Source organism: Pinus tabuliformis, chromosome 8, assembly GCF_031772625.1.
Source record: "Pinus tabuliformis cultivar Carrire ecotype Pingquan chromosome 8, CPIR1, whole genome shotgun sequence".
In the NCBI taxonomy this organism is placed as follows: Eukaryota; Viridiplantae; Streptophyta; class Pinopsida; order Pinales; family Pinaceae; genus Pinus; species Pinus tabuliformis.
The window spans coordinates 785,214,422-785,231,088 of NC_142294.1; the positions used below are offsets into that span (position 1 = coordinate 785,214,422).

General features: G+C 40.9%; 1 protein-coding gene across 2 annotated transcripts in view; it reads right to left on the reverse strand.

The window, feature by feature from the left end:
- Positions 1-7,921: 7,921 nt before the first annotated feature.
- The window catches only part of LOC149237930 (carbonic anhydrase 2-like), a 192,251-nt gene continuing 183,505 nt past the window's right edge, over positions 7,922-16,667 (reverse strand). The window contains exons 8-9 of one of the 2 annotated variants that reach the window (XM_089372849.1): positions 8,760-8,868; positions 7,922-8,629 (exon numbers count right to left, since the gene is read on the reverse strand). In XM_089372849.1, coding sequence (XP_089228975.1) covers positions 8,432-8,629; positions 8,760-8,868 — 307 coding nt within the window. In that variant the 3' untranslated portion in view covers positions 7,922-8,431. The remainder of the gene's footprint in view (positions 8,630-8,759; positions 8,869-16,667) is intronic. The other variant, XM_089372850.1, reaches the window with a different exon arrangement.

The following is a 16,667-nucleotide window of genomic DNA, read 5'->3' on the forward strand; positions in this document are numbered from 1 at the left end:
AGTTAAAGGTCTATTACTAGGTAGAGTACCAACAAGGCCAAATATGGCCTAAGTATTCTATACTAGCATTCGAATACTCTATTCCTAGGCCATGAAATAGGCTGCTATAAGTTAGGGCTTGGATGATACACAATGATGAGGGTTTCTATGTCTTAGAATGAGATTTAACAACAAAGAATCAAAACCTTCCAATAGAGACTAAGGTTAGAATAGGGAAGCTAATTCTATGGTTGTTAGGTATGCATAAACGACGAGAAAGAGAGTGACATCAGCCCTATTTAAGAGGACTATGTGAAAAATTTTGAATCTCTACAAACAAAAATCCTACTGCAATTACTGGTTTATCATCTCCTACTTGTTATTTCATTCAACAAGTTATTTAATTATAAATAATGATGAAAAACACAATTGCAAACTACACTAACATACAGATCATAAACTAAAACAATGTATGAGACAAACACACAAGGGACACCATTATTTTTGGACAACATGTCCCCGGAAAAACCCAATGCGAGAAAATCGGTGCAACAGATAGAGGGTTTGTATTATTAAGCGAGAAAAATCTGAGTACATCAGGTTGTCTCTCACACCAGCTAACCTTTCAGAGAAATATTGGCAACAAGAAATACATACGAGGATTTACCTCGTTCTCCAAGTCACAACTGATCCACTGAGTGGCCTAACTCTGGAAAACACTGTGAAATCCCATCGCAATCACTGCTTGGGCCAACGTCTTGCCTCTAGGAGACTGCGTCACCCCTTCTGCTGGATGGATTTGCTGGAGGAAGACTGTTGTTCAACCTCCCTGGCTCAAGATCTCACTTCTCCAACAAAATCTCGAACTTATGACGAATATCTTGCACTACCACTACAAGAGACCCTCTTCACTTGTGTCAGCATTACATGAGCCCCTTCCTGGGCTGCGTAGGCCTTTGCGCTACCTCTTTGATGCTATTGTTGCCTCTCTGTCTGGTACTCTTTGGCTCAGAACTCCTTTCCAATCCAAATCTCTATTTCTTCCCCTCTCACTCCAACTCAGATCACTAGTTTGATTTTCTCAGCGAACCACACCCCAAAAAAATCGAACTGATTTGATCACTTGGTGTATCTCCAACTAACCCTCAATCCTCCTCTTATACTTTTCCTGTTGATGAATCAACAACCGAGATTAAGTCCCTAATCAACAACTAAGATTAAAACAGACTTGATCCTTGCCTCTTAAAAGCTTCTCACCCATATTTTTATTAATACCCATTAATATTTTTATTTTCCTAAGTTTAGACTTAGGAACCCATTAAAAATATTAATTATTTTAATAACTCACAATCTGGGTGGAATTTCTCCAAATGATTTCTAGGTCTTGGAGATCTTATTTATTCTAGCCCCTCCATAAAATTTTGGAGCTATAGCACATTTTGTGCTACCCAAAATCAACACTCCCTCTTAGCGAGGAATGTGCTCTAGCAATACTTCTCAATAAAAACATTACACTGATCCACAACATCGGTCCTTTGTGTTGTTGATGCTTGGCCTTCTACCCTTCATCCACTGTACTGCTACCCATGACACTACCACTACCACTATTGCATCTATACTACAACTCCCTCTCAATATGCTACATCATGTTGCCCATAACACTGCCACTACTAACTATTGCACTGCAACTCAGTTGCTAAGAAGTAAGCAACTGAAAATCCACCCAAAAGTTGACATGATGGTCAGTCTGGATGCCTCGTGATGTTGAAGCTACCTCTACTGCTAATCTGTGATGACCCTCTATTGCTACTACGTTGTTGCAATCTTCTTTGTGCCTCTCCACTGCTGCAACCTCCACTACGCTGCTTCAGACTATGGCACTCTAACTCTGCCATTGTTGCTCCATCATCCCTCACACCAACTAACTCCCGTCATTCTGCGACTGCCGTTAAGGGCTCCCATAGTCGTATGTGATCCAAGAGTTTGGGCACCTCAAAGATCCTGCCCCTATGTAGTCCTCCCGACTACAACTCAATATCGCCGCACCTCTTCTCGAGAGGTGCATGAGCATTCATGGCACAATCCTTGTCATCATCCTCCTTATCAGCTTTTGCTGGAGCAGCCGTCGAGTCAGACTTCTCTTCCTTGCCCTTCTTTCGAGAGCACTGAGTGGCGAAATGTCCTAGTTCCCCAAACCTGAAGCATCTAACTTTGGTTGTCTTTATTTTTCCTCTTCTGCTGCCCTGGTTGTCTCATTGATGCGAGAGCTACATCCTCCTCCTCCTCCTTCTTGACTCTGACTCCTTTACCGCGACTTCCTGCCTTGGTTAACAGCCTGATCTCTTCTTTTCGAAGAGCTTCCCACATCTCCTCCCAACTGGGGAGAGAAGCCCTACCTAAGATGCTCTGGACAAACGTCTCCCAGTGTTCAGTGACTGCATTTAGGGCAGTCCTGACCATGAACTCAGGATTTGGTGTAGACCCCACAAAAGTTAGCTAATCTCGAATCCCTTGCAACCTAAGAAAGAAGGGATCAATTTCTTCTCCCTTTTGCATTTGATACTGTCTCAGCTAGTTCTCAAGCAACATCTTTCGTTCAACGAAAGTTCCCTCATACAAGGTGGTCAAGGCCTCCCACATTTCCCTTGTTGTTTCCTTTTTAGCAATATGTGGGATCACATGATCCTTGACCCCATCCAAGATCATGCACTTCACCTTCGCTTGAGCCTCCTCGTATTTCTTAAGAGGATCAGCATTGACCGGTACAACCACCACTTTTAAGGCATAACCCTTGATGTGATTCTTACCCAAGACTGCCAGGATCCTAGACTTCCAGATGACAAAGTTGGATGCTCCATCCAATCGATCCTGATCCCTCAATCCATTGACTTCCATCTCTGCTCAAACAAGTATAGAACAAGTTCTCTTCTCCCTCTCTCGTTGTTGCCCCAGCAAGACTTGGATCTGGATTTCTTTGGCGGTAGAAATCCTCTAAGGAATAAGTTTCTTCTAGACTCCCTTTGAGTCCTAATTTCCTTCACGAAAATCCTCCTGCCAAAGAATGTCAAATCACCCCTTCTCCAATCCTCCTTTGTTGTTGCTCAGCAACCCGGACCTAGATTTCTTTTGGCAAGAAATCTGTTAAGGTAATGACTCCCTCTACCTTAGTTTCATCTCCACAGACATTGTTCTGAAACAACAACAACAACGTCCCACCAACACCACAGATTGAATCTGCACTGCTCCTTCTGCCCCAACGACTAAAGAATCTAAGCTCCTTAGGCTCTGCGCAGTCATTACGTGAGCTAGATCAACTCCTCCTGACCAATGCGGCACTCCTTCATCGCTCAGAAAGATGACATGGCTCTGCATGAGCCTAATCTACCCCTCTGCTTCTGCACTAGCCGATATAGCTGACGCAATTAATGTGTGGGATCCTCCCAGCTACTGCATCACCCTCACCTGGCTCAGAATGTTGACGCAGGCACTATGTGAGCCTCTGCGTCACCTCTTCTGCACTCCATCACTCTCCCTCTATGTCTCTGCCTCTGCAACAACGTTGTCACTCGGGACAGCTGCCTCTCTGTAACAGATTTGCTGGATCTCCCAGCTGATGACTTTAGTATCTTATGATCTCAATGCTTTGATACCATGTGAAAATTTCTGAATCTCTACAAACAGAAATCCTACTGCAGTTACTGGTTCATCATCTCCTACTTATTATTTCATTCAACAAGTTATTTAATTATAAACAATGATGAAAAACACAACTGCAGACTACACTAACATACAGATCATAAACTGAAACAATAGATGAGACAAACACACAATGGACACTATTATTTTTGGACAACACATCCCCGAAAAAAATCCAAAGCGGGAAAACCAGTGCAGTAGTAAGATGGTTTGTATTACTAAGCAAGCAGAATCTGAGTACAATAGGTTGCCTCTCACATCAGGTAACCTTTCAAAGAAATAACGACAGCAAGAAATACATATGAGGGTTTACCTCGTTCTCCAAGTCACAACTGATCCATTGAGTGGCTTAACTCCAACAAACACTACGAAATCCCATTGCAATCACTACTTGGGCCAGCGTCTTGCCTCTAGGGGACTGTGTCACCCCTTATGCTGGATTGATTTGCTGGAGGAAGACTGTTAGATCTCAGAATTTTGTGATCCATGATGTAGAGAATAGCCTTTCGGATTAATCACATTGTAAGATTGTTGTTTAGCCCTCCCGACTCGGAACCTCGCTTCTCCAACAAAATCTCGAACTTCTAACGAATATCCTGCACTGCCACTGCAAGAGAGCCTCTTGGATTGCGCCAGCACTGCGTGAGCCCCTTCCTGGGTTGCTTAGGCCTCTGCGCTGCCTCTCTCCCTGATACTCTTTGGCTCAGAATTCCTTTCCAATCCAAATCTCTGCTTCTGCCCCTCTCACTGCAACTCAAATCACTAGTTCGATGTTCTCAGCAAACCACGCTCCAGAAGGATCGAACTGATTTGATAACTTGGTTCATCTCCAAATGACCCTCAAGCCTCCTCTTATACTTTTCCTGTGAATCAACGGCCGAGATTAAGTCCCTAATCAACTGTTAAGGTTAAAATAGACTTGATCTTCGCCTCTTAGAGGCTTCTCACCCATATTTTTATTAATACCCATTAATATTTTTATTTTCCTAAGTTTAGATTTAGGAACCCATTAAAAATATTAATTATTTTAATAACTCACAATGCAAGCAGAATTTCTCCAAACAATTTCTAGGTCTTGGAAATCTTATGTATTATAGCCCCTCCACAAAATTTCCGAGCTAGAGCACATCCGATGCTACCCAAAATCAACAGAATATACCATGTGGTATGCTAAGTTTTTCCTTTAAACAATTTATATATGCAATTCCTAAATTATGAACCACAAACATCCACTCAAACTTCACTTTTATGCATAAATCTACCCTAGAAACCCTAGTGGTTGCCCTAGCCATATAGGAGAAAGAAAAAGGAAGTAAATTTTAATCAATTTTATGGATGATAAACACACTCAAGATTAGTGCCTTATCCTACCAAGTTTTAATGAGCCTTTACGACAAAAATTCAATGGAAAGAAATCGGAGTAAGGGGGAATGCCTAGGGCATCCACTTTTAAAACCCCATCTATTGCTCTTGTGAGAGGATAAATTAAATATAGGGTCCACACATTAAAAGTTTCCCTATAGGCCTTGGAGAGAACAATCTCACATGCAATAATGAAGCAAGATTTTAGCAATAATTAAGCATTTCATCATGTCATAATAGAAACCCTACTTTAAACATTCAACATGCAAAATATCAATTATAAGAAAATAAACTTACAAAATTCTCCACAAAAGGCACTTCTTTCAATCCCAAAACAATGCCTCCATGCAAAAATTTCATCCACGAGAAAACTGCATCACAAAAAGATCACATCTTTCTCATAGTAGCAAAAAAACTGACTCGCACTCTCTTAGAGAGGAAAATAATTCAATTTGTGATGATGAAATGAAAATTAATGGAGTCTCTATTTATATGAGACCTAACTCCCACATTATTACTTAAGATACAAGAAAATACCTAATTCACACATTTACTTTGAGTGTTCCACAAGATAGAGGTTACAAGCCAACCTCCTAGCTCATAAACATAACAAAAATGTCATATATGCCCACACATGTGGGAGAAAACCCTCCTCAAGCATGACATCATCCTCCAAATGAGCTAAATGCCACAAAATGGTGTCATGTGTGCCAATGAGTACTCCATAATCCAAGATATAGCTCCTAGGTCATGGGCGTGCCTCCACACCTAGACGTCGTCTCCATGGTGCCCAACATCACCCTCCAAAGAGCAAGAGGGGTGGCGTGGTAATCTCTCACTCAAGCACTAGGGCTCCAAAGTGATGCACAAGCCCTCCCCTATCATCACAAGGATGGTCATCATCATCCGATCTCCAAGATAAGTGATGCCCATCAAACAGTGTCAATGCTAGCCTAGGGGCATCCATGGTCTATTAGGCACATTATCCATGGTCTATGCTCTGGATAAGCAAAGTTGCATCAACAAAGTCAACGTTGCTTTTGTTATGCTGTTGAGAAAGTAGGGAAATCATCTCAAGAGGCCTTCGTTATTGTGATGTAATCACCTGACAAAACCCTTTCAAGATCAACTAAAAATCAACAATCGTTAGGTACAATAACCATAAATCCATCATAGTGGATCATATTTAATGCTAGGGATACGATGATACTTCACACAAAGCTCACCTTCAAATATCTAACTAGTTCAAGTCTTGTGAATAGGTTACCTCCTTATGTTAAGGATGGTTAGATGGATAACCCTATTAGTTGTTTCCATCCCCCAAGGGGAAATGGCAGGTCCCAAGTAGACCATTAATCAATATTTGTATGTGAAAATGGTGGCACCTGAGTGGGAATGACTTCAAGGTAGGGTGTCATAGCCAAGCGACCAACTAATGGTGATCTTTGACTCTAGTCTAGTGTGCCTTTTTCCCTCCTAGGTGAAGTGAGAGAAAAAGAGTAAGTCAAAGACCAGTCAATCATCCAGATCACTCGTTGCTTCGTATTAGTATGCCCAAAAAATTAAGTCAAAAGCACATTATTACAAATGGTTAAAATACCCACTGAAGGATGACCCACCTTCCTTCAAGAAGGAATATCGAATGGGAGAAAGAAATCTTGACCAGAATGAAAAACAGAGGATCCTGACATCTTATCATTCGTTGATCATATAGCGTTGCTGGCTAGCTAGCTGGAGAAAAGTTTTCTCCTATGGGTTAACCACATTTTAGTGGGCAACAGTGCCTAAAATACAGGACCACATTATACCAAAAAAGTTAAAACAGTTTAAATTGAACTTGTACAACTTGCTTGATAAAGTACAAACTACTAGAAAGAACCAAAACCAACAGATAATTATTACACGACATGAGGGACAACCTATATGGCCTATCCGTACAACTGTACAGATCTATCTATACAACTTTACGAATACTATACAACTACACAACATTGTTTCGTACACTTGTGTGAAACTGCTCTACATTTGTACTAACTACTGCCTACTGCCCAGATTCATCTCTCTCTCTCTTAGTTTCTCAACCGCTCATGTGTGTTGAAAGCCTCTACCTTGTGCTATCTTTATAGTTGTCAAAAGAATCTATTTTTAAGAGTTCTCCTAGTCTAAGACATGAACGAAATACAAATTCAAACTCAACTATTAAATATAAGACTTTCACCTTTTAACTAAAGTGAACTACAAAATAGGATACTTTTCCAAAAATAGAATTCCTTTTCGAAATTATAGCGAACAACTTCTTGCATTCATACCAAATATGTGTGGAAGATGTTGGAAATATTGTAACTAGGTTCGGTCTTCATAATTACATGAAAAAATTATTTATTTGTGAAAAGGAAAATCTGAACTGTATTATGTCCCATTTGGAAAATTGAAAGAAAATTTGAAATTTTATAAGTGATATTTGTCCTCCAAGTTGGGCCTCCTAGGGGACAGGTTGGGTCACCATATGAGGCACCCTTTCGGACATGCAAACAACTATATATTGGCTAGCGTACTCCATTTGGAAAGAAATTCGTGTACTTCTGTGATGAATTCGTGGAACATCTGTGGTAGAAAACACGAAGTTTCTAAGGCCTAGTATGTAAGCTATTTAACAGCTAGCACAAGGGGGAATGCATACAAGGAAAATTCACTATTCTATAGTTCAGATTGATCCTACATGATATATATTTGCATTCAAGTGTGCAATCTCATTTGGTCACGATCCAATTTTCATTGTCAACTCAAATAATCTAGTCACATTGCTTTACCTGGTAATTGCATGCCAAACATCTAAGTTTTGTTGTTGTACACCAGGGCAATTTGACAAACTTTACATAAATCCTTTCAAAAAATATATATTTATTTCCATAGATTTATTTTGACCTGATATATTTAGTTCAATTAAATTCAAATATTAATGCCCAGTAATGGCCACATTCGGTCAATGCATGACCAAAGTGACTATAAAAATTAAAGTTAGAACTGGGAGTGCTAAAGCATCTCTGAAAGCAATACGAATACAAAGAAAAGAGAGCGTCTTGGGAGTGCCAAACCAATTTAAGGTAAAGGAAGAGAAATAAAGAAGCCACGAGTGCAATATGGACTATTACAAGAGAGAACCCCTAAAGAAAATATATTGCAACTTGCAGCTCTCCTAACATCCAAGAGCAAGAAGAAGCTGCTGATGAGATCCCTGTTTTCATACCCCTTGCAGTGAATATACAGTGGCAGCTTTGTCCTTAGGAAAATAATTTGAAGTAATCTCTTCCTGTTGCTGTTGATGTGGATTTGTCTCAGTTTAATGAAATTACTGCAGTGAGAATTATTATCGTAGAAACCTTAGACATGAAAGTTAGCACCACAGGCAATGATTGATTATTTTGTGGTTAAAACTTTCAACCTTTCCTGCCTTGCAATCAATAGTCCATCGTTCAAAGTATCCCTCCACAAAGTCATAGTAACCACCATGAAGAGATAATTTATCCTGAGCCACAAGTTCTTTTATCCAAGGGAACGTCAAGAGGTTTGATAAGGACTGATTCACAGACTCCTGTAAATAAAAATAAAAAACATGTTAGGTTCACTTTATCATTGTTCATCATTGATGCAATGTTAATCACAAATTACTCTACAATAAAAGAATAGCCAACATAGATATTCTTACGAAAGGAGTTGCAAACCTTTTCACAGAAGCTACATTGCTCATCTAATGTGAGATGCCCAGCAACAGCTTTTGTGCGCAAGCGTGCACCATTTGCTGTTGTCACCCATCTTTCAATGAATTCACTGCTACAGCATCATTAAAAATACCATAAATCACAAATGTTATTGTAATAGTGACCAAAGTGGATGTAATAGCTAGAAGTTGAAAACACAGAGAGACTTAAGGGCAAGTGCTTCCTTAGAAATATTTGTGACACATAAATATTTTGGTGTCCGAAAAATAAAGAGAATTGGCCACCACTCTTGTGGTTTTGAAATATATAGTTTTCCTTTCTCAATTGTGTGTGTTTATACATACAACAACATCACAGCTTGAAATTGTAGGATGAGAAATCAATTTTCAATAGCATCAGAGGAAACTTAAAGAATATCTAACAAAGTTCTATTTACAGTATGGGATGGCATGAATGCTGAGATGTCTGGAAAGGCTTTTTGCAAAATGGAACATGACCAAAATTACTACCACCTAAGGAAAGCACTAATAAGCACAAATCCACAAAATAAAAGGACTGGTGACAATGTGAAAGCCAGGAAGATGTCAAGCTTGAACTCTTGAACACATAATAAGAGAGGCTTAGCAACATTTAGGTGAAGTTCATTTTCAATCCTTTTGTTTGTATAGCTTTCTATTTCCATTTCAATTCCTTCATGGTACATTCCTTATAATAAGTGTAAGAGTACTAGGGATAAATATGACCCTACTCAAGTCAATATATTTCATTTGCTGTAGAGGATCACACTGATCTATGTTTTGACTAAAGGCAACAAGACTTCTGGTCCATCTATTTGCTTCTCTCTTATATGCAAGGTTTTGAAGTGTTATTACATAACTTTCATCATTTGGAATGTTTTTGAGTGTCAGACTACTAGACCTCAGGATGCTCATCTGCCTCTTATTAACCTGGACAAGATAATTTGCAATCCAGAGTTATATGTTTTTAGATATGAAACCTATGCTCTCTTTGTTCCACACTATATCTTGTCTCCTTAACTATTTTTTATCTGCTCTCTTTGTCGCACACTATATCTTGACTCCTTACTATTATTTTTTCTTTCTCTTATAGAATGAAATGTTGCATCAGATGTAATCCTGTCCATCTCATAGGCTAGTTTGGCTAGTTGGTGTCGTGGACATCTTCCTAATTGCGCCGAGAGATACTCTCTAGCTCAATATGGGAGAGATGTTGTAATGTCTTGTCCTGTCTTGTTATGTCAACATTTTGACTCAGTCAAATTACATAAAAATTAAACTAAAAACTAAAATAAAATAAGATAAATTAATAATTAAAATAAAATTGAGGTAAAATAGTCAATTCACTGTTGGTGGTTTTTGGGCTCTAGGTTTTGTCAACCCATGGTTTTCCAAAGGCATTCTTATGTAAGAAGATATATATATATATATATATATATATATATATATATATATATATACACATACACACTACTAGCCTAGATCCATATTAACTCCATATCTACTAAGCGCCGAGGAGAATCACATCTCTTGAGGTGAGAAGAGAGATTTGATCCCTCTCAACACTTGGTAGATCCAAAGTTAAGATGGATCTAGGCTGGTTTCAATTAAAGTCAATGCTCTGTGTTTTTTAAAGGAGACATAATGTTGGCGGAGGACTTTAAAAAAATGACAAGTTTGAATATGGCAAGCTACAAACCATGGGTTTCCACTTTGGATAGCTGAAGATGAGGATCTATGGAAGAGAGTCCAACTATACAAATAATGAAACCATTTTGTACAAGAACATCCACACACACAATACCCACAATTTAGTTGAATGTAATAGACAAGCTTCATTCGCAGGATCCAAGAGAAACCACATGTTTCACCCACAAAGGGCATAGTGTGGTGAGATTTGTAGACAAACTCATAAACTTCTCTATCAACAAGTGATGAAGAAATGTCTGTTGACCATGACCTGATTTTTGTGTGTGATGTCCCTTTCCAATCTATAGAAGCATGAAAGGGTTGGAGTCATAGCCTAATTGGATCCTGTGTACTATTGACGGAAAAAAAGTTCTAACAAGACATGTTAGACCTGCAAACTCTAGAAATCAAAACATAAAGGAAAACAATTCAAAACTTAATAGTTAAAATAAAAGTCAAAGAGCGATATGTGAGAGAGAGGACTTAGTAGTATAAGTCCTTGACTTTTTATTCTTCAGTCTTGTTCTTCTTAGGTGGAGCTTCATCGGTAACATTTGCTTGATCCCTATCTCTCTTCTTATTCCTTGTATTTTCTGGTCATTCATTTTTGTAATGACCCATCTTGTGATAGTTGTAACATGCAATCTTGGATAGGTCCACTTTCTTCTTTGGTCCTTTGAACTTCTTGAAAGTTCTTTTTTTCTTGCGATGAGAAGAATAAGCATTGGAGGCGTGTTCTTCTTCATCCTCCTTCTTGTTGATTACTAATGATATTTGAGCTTCTTCTTGACTGCATGCATTCCACATTTGTTCAAATGTTGGAGTGTCCTTCCGATTGTTAAGTCCTGATGCAAAAGCACTGCAAGTATCAAGATTTTGGTAGTCCTAGAAGAACAATAATTACAAGCACTTTTCTAGGACAACTTCATCTATTGCTTGGAGTTCATCTCTGATTCTAGATATCCTTATAAAGTAGGATGATACAGTATCATCTTTCATCATCTTAATAGTCCTTAATTCATTCTTGAGGCTTGCTATTTGACCAATGTTCTTGATGGTGAATAATTTGGAGAGAGCCTCATACATTTCTTGAGCGGAATCTATGTTGGATATGTATGGAATTAGGTTGTCCTTAACTCCATCCACTATTAGGTTCATAGCCAAGATTTCAGTTTCTCTGAACTTTGCTTTCTCTGCTTCATTTGTAGGCTTCTTGATTTTTCCTTGAACAAGATCTAAAACTTTGTTCTTTTTGGAGGATGAGATCTATCCTCTTTTTCCATGCCCTATAGTTGGAAGCTCCCTCTAGTTTGTTTTCTCCCTTCATTGAGTTTGACATATTTCTATCTTCTTCTCTTTGTGACCCTTTTCTTGAAACTCCTTTTCTACTTTAGTTCGCTTTTTCCTTCCTCTTCACCTTAGCTCTGATACCATGTTAGAAAATCGGAAAGGCAGAAAAATTTTCTCTTGTTGATAATTACTTGTGATATCTTTGAATTCTTATTATCTTTCTTGTGTTCTTTAATCTTAGTTTCATTAAGCAATTACCAAAAGAAAAACATGAAAATCAAGTACACCAGATGTAGGCACTTTGCCAGGCTAAAACCCCTGTATAGGGGAAAACCCACTCAAAAACTCTTCCTCTAGTAGATTCAAAATGAGATAGACCAAGATCTTAGACCAACACACCTTTGTCCTCCACTAAGTCAACTTTTTAGTTAAATTCATCAATCTTTAGTAGTCTCTTTTTGTCCAACAACTTTAGCCCAACAACAACCCAAAAATTTTGGCCCCCAACAACACAAAATTTCGACCCATCTTCAATATTGCAATTTCAGCCCCTCTAGCAGCTTAGCAGCTTCACACGCGAAAGAGAGAGAGAGAGAGAGAGAATTTTGACTTGTTGTGCTTGATAGAGACCTCCTTCTCCTTTGCTAGCCTTCTTCTTCATATCCCTTGAATTTCGCACTTTTTCTGGACCCAGAAGTTGTAGATCAAACTTGATGAGTGAGTGCTCCAAATGAGGTCGAGTTGCTGCCTTTATATAGGATTTTTTGCCCCTCAGTTAGGCCGACTTGTCCAGTTTGAGGTTGAGTTGGTGGAAGAGACCTAGAAGACCTAATTTACATTAAAATAAATTTCTATCTTGACAAATAGACACCAAGAAGGGTCTTTTACATTATGACATGGACACGAATACTTGACATAAACCCTAGAAGCCTTCAATGGAGGCTATGACCTAAAACAATTGAGCCAATTGCAATGTTCCTAAACAGGGATTCAAGTGATATTTCAAATAAACAAACAGTGTAGCAATATAAAATTAAAAACAGATATCAAACGCCCATGAAACACTGAAAAATTGGAATTGTTGAGCCATATATTATGAAATATGAGAACATGAGTACAATATATGAATGAAGTGGTGCACCTAGGCTTGTCTCAAGAACAAGTTGGACCAAACCCAAGAGATGGAATGGCTATAAAAATGGTTGTTCAGTTGTTGCACCACTATGCACTGCATTATCCCAGAAACTATTGTTCTGCTGATTTCAACTTGCTGGAATGTGCCCAAAATCCACCCAAATAATTTTGTCCTTTTGGCCTTAGCCTCCTTGGACAAAACCCAGAAAAACCCAGAAGGGAATTTCTCTGATTTCGAATTTGGATTTTCGGCCTCTTGGGAGCCCCTCTCCGGCAACCACTGCCAAATTCGACTTCCAGGAAACAGCCTGCAAATCCACCTGGAAACACCCCTCAAATGTTTCTTTCACGTGTAGTAGTTGATCCCTTTCTCACTGGATGGCCCTTGGCCCTAATGGATGCTCACCTAAGCCCCACGAATTCGCTGCCAGAGGCCACTACGCAGTCCCTTTGCCCAGAAATGCATATTGCTGTGTGTACTGAATGGTTGGCTGCAAAACTCTGAGAAAATACCCTCAGCTCTCTACCTTCCTTGCTCTTGGAACTCCCAGCAAGTTAGGGACCTCATGGCTGGCTCAATCCTCCTCTGCATATTTCTGGTTGCCCAGAAAGTACGTGGCTGGATGAAATGTGAATCGATGTTGAAACTCATGCAACCTCTGTGGAACAGCCTCCCTAGGGCAGGCACGGATATTCCCCCGAAATAGAGGTTGAATCTTCCTTGCGAAAGACTCGTGGCTAAGCAACTAGTAGACTCGCTAAGCAACAAAGCGTACAAGAGTAAGTTTGTTTGTCAAATAATCAAAATGCTGCAAAAAGAGACTCGCTAAGCAACAGAGCGTACAAGAGTAAGTTTGTTTGTCAAATAATCAGAATGCTGCAAAATGAGAGCTCCATCCCCTTTTATCACTTTGGACCCCTTTAGCCTCTTGTGGGCCTCTCCTTCCACTAGTTTGAATTTCCTCCAATGGGAGTAGATCAGCTGCTGCGGTCACTTGTTGTCCCAACACCTTCTTCAGGCATGAGACATGAAATATGTTATGGAACCTGCTCCCCGGAGGAAGTGCTAGCTCATAGGCCACCTCCCCAACCCACCTAGTCACCTAGTAGGGCCCATAGAAGCATGGTTGTAGCTTCTCAGCCCCTTCTCTTTCAGCGTAGACTGTCTATAAGGCTGCAACCGGAGGTACACTAGGCCCCCCTCCTCAAAGTGCCTCTTTACCCTGTGCTGATTTTCATATAGTTTTTGTTGATTCTGGGTTGTCACTAGATTATCCTTGAGAGCTTTGAGGGTATCTTGGCTCTCTTGGACCTAGTCTTTGGCCTTTGCGGCCTTGTTGTCTCCGAAAATAACATCAGCAAAAGTTAGAGCATCATAACCGTAGAGGGAAAGGAGTCATACCGATAGACATGTGGTGTGTGGTGTGTAGTAGAATTCGCCCAAGTGTAACCACCGAATCCACATCCTCTGCTCACCTGCCACATAGTTCCTCAGGTACCCCTCCAACCACTGGTTGACCCTTTCTGTCTGACCTTCCGTCTGAGGGTGGTAACTAGTGCTAGGAGTAAGTTTTGTCCTAACCAACCTGAAAATCTCCTGCCAAAAGCCACCCATGAATCTACTATCTTTGTCGCTAACAATGTTCTTAGGGAGTCCATGCAATCTGAAAACCTCCCGGAAGAACAACTCGGCAAGCTAGGCAGCCGTGAATCTATTGGGGATGGTGAAGAAGTGGGCAAATTTCATCAGCCTGTCAACCACCACATATATACAATCCTTCCCCTATATTGTGGGGAGCCCTGTGATGAAATCCATCGAGATACTTTCCCATTTCCCCTCTAGAATGGGAAGTGGCTGTAATAGCCCTGCAAGGTGAGTCAACTCCCCCTTGTTTTGTTGGCAGGCCTCAGACTCCCTTACGTGATGCAACACATCCTCCTTGAGGCCTTTCCACATGAACCTCTCCCAAACAGCCATGTAAGTCTTTTGAAACCCCTGGTGTCCGGACAGTGGTGAATCGTGAGTTACCTGGAGTACCCTCTCCATCAACTGTGAGTTGGGCACTAAGTAAATGCGCCCCTTGTAATAGATGACCTCATCCACCACACGGTAATTCTCATCTGCATGTGTCCCCTCTAGCACCTCGTAGGCCTTCTTGTCCTTGAAGTACTCAACCAACAACTAAGCCTTCCAATCCTGGCAGATGCTCATAAGAGATAACCCATCCGGTCTCCTAGATAGAGCATCGGCCACCACATTGTGCTTGCCCCGCACATACTCAATATTGTAGTCGTAGGCCTACACCTTACAAACCCATCTCTATTGTTTGTCATTGAGGCCCTGCTGCCCCATGAAATGTCGAAGACTGTTGTGATCAGTGTTCACTCGGAATCGGTTGCCCACCAAGTACTGTCAAAACTTGGACAATGTATGCATGATGGCCAGCATCTCCTTGTCATATATAAAATATGAAAGCTCATGCCTTAGGAGCTTCCGACTCTCGAAAGCTATGGGGTGCCCCTCCTATGACAATATGGCTCCAACTCCTACCCTTGATGCATCACACTCCACCGTGAATGGCTAGGAAAAATCCAGGAGTGCCAAAACAGGGCAACTGCTCATCACCTCCTTGAGGCGATCGAAGGCGGCCTGTGCTCCCTCAGTCCATGCGAAGGCCCCTCTCTTGGTCAAGTCGGTCAAGGGTGCTTCTAGCTGTGAAAACCCCTTGACAAACTTCTTGTAGTAAGTGCAAATGCCCAAGAAGCCTCTCAGCGTAGTCATGTCTCAGGGTACTAGCCAATCCTAGATGGCCCGGATCTTCTCCTCATGAACCTTCACCCCGTCTGCTCCAATGATATGCCCGAGATAAAGCATCTCTATCAATCCAAAATCGCATTTGGAGAGCTTGGCATAGAACTATTGCTCCTCCAGAATGTGCAGTACCTCCTCCAAGTGTTGGAGGTGTTCCTCCCATGTCCAGCTATAGATCAGGATGTCATCAAAAAACACTAGCATGAATCTCCTCAGCTGTCCCCGAAAGATGTGGTTCATGAAAGAGAGAAATGTGGCGGGAGCGTCGGTCAGCCCAAATGGCATGACCAGAAACTCAAATTGCCCATAGTGGCACCAAATGTTGTCTTTGGGATGTCCTAATCCCGAACTCTAATCTGGTGGTACCTCGAACGCAGATCGATCTTAGAGAAGTACTTGGATCCTCTAAGCTCATCCATCAGCTCGTCAATGCAGGGAATGGGGAACTGGTTCTTGAGGGTCTTCCTGTTAAGGGCTCTGTAGTCTATGCACATCCTGAGGGTCCCATCCTTCTTCTTCACCAGCACTACAGAAGAAGCAAAATAACTGGAACTAGGCCTGATGTGACCCAAAGCAAGCAGCTTCTGAATAGCCTTCTCTATCTCGTCCTTATAGGCTTTGGGGTGCCTGTAAGTAGTGATGATTGCCTGTATACCCGACTCTAGCTCAATCATGTGCTCAAAGCCTCTATCTGGTGGCTGCCTGGGTGGAATGTCCTTGAACACTACTGTGTACCTGTATAGAAGAGCATGTATGTCTGCTGGTGGTAACTGTGCCTATCCCTAGCCTATGAGATCCTTAGCTCGACTGCCCATGCAATGTCCCCATGTCAAAGATCTACCTCCATCTTGTGGGCCGAAACTGTCTCAGGCGGATAAGACTGTATGCCTCTCAAAACCACCAGTTTTCCGTCGGGCCCGATGAACTCCATCTCAAGTTTCCTCCAATCTGTCGTAACTCTCCCAAGGG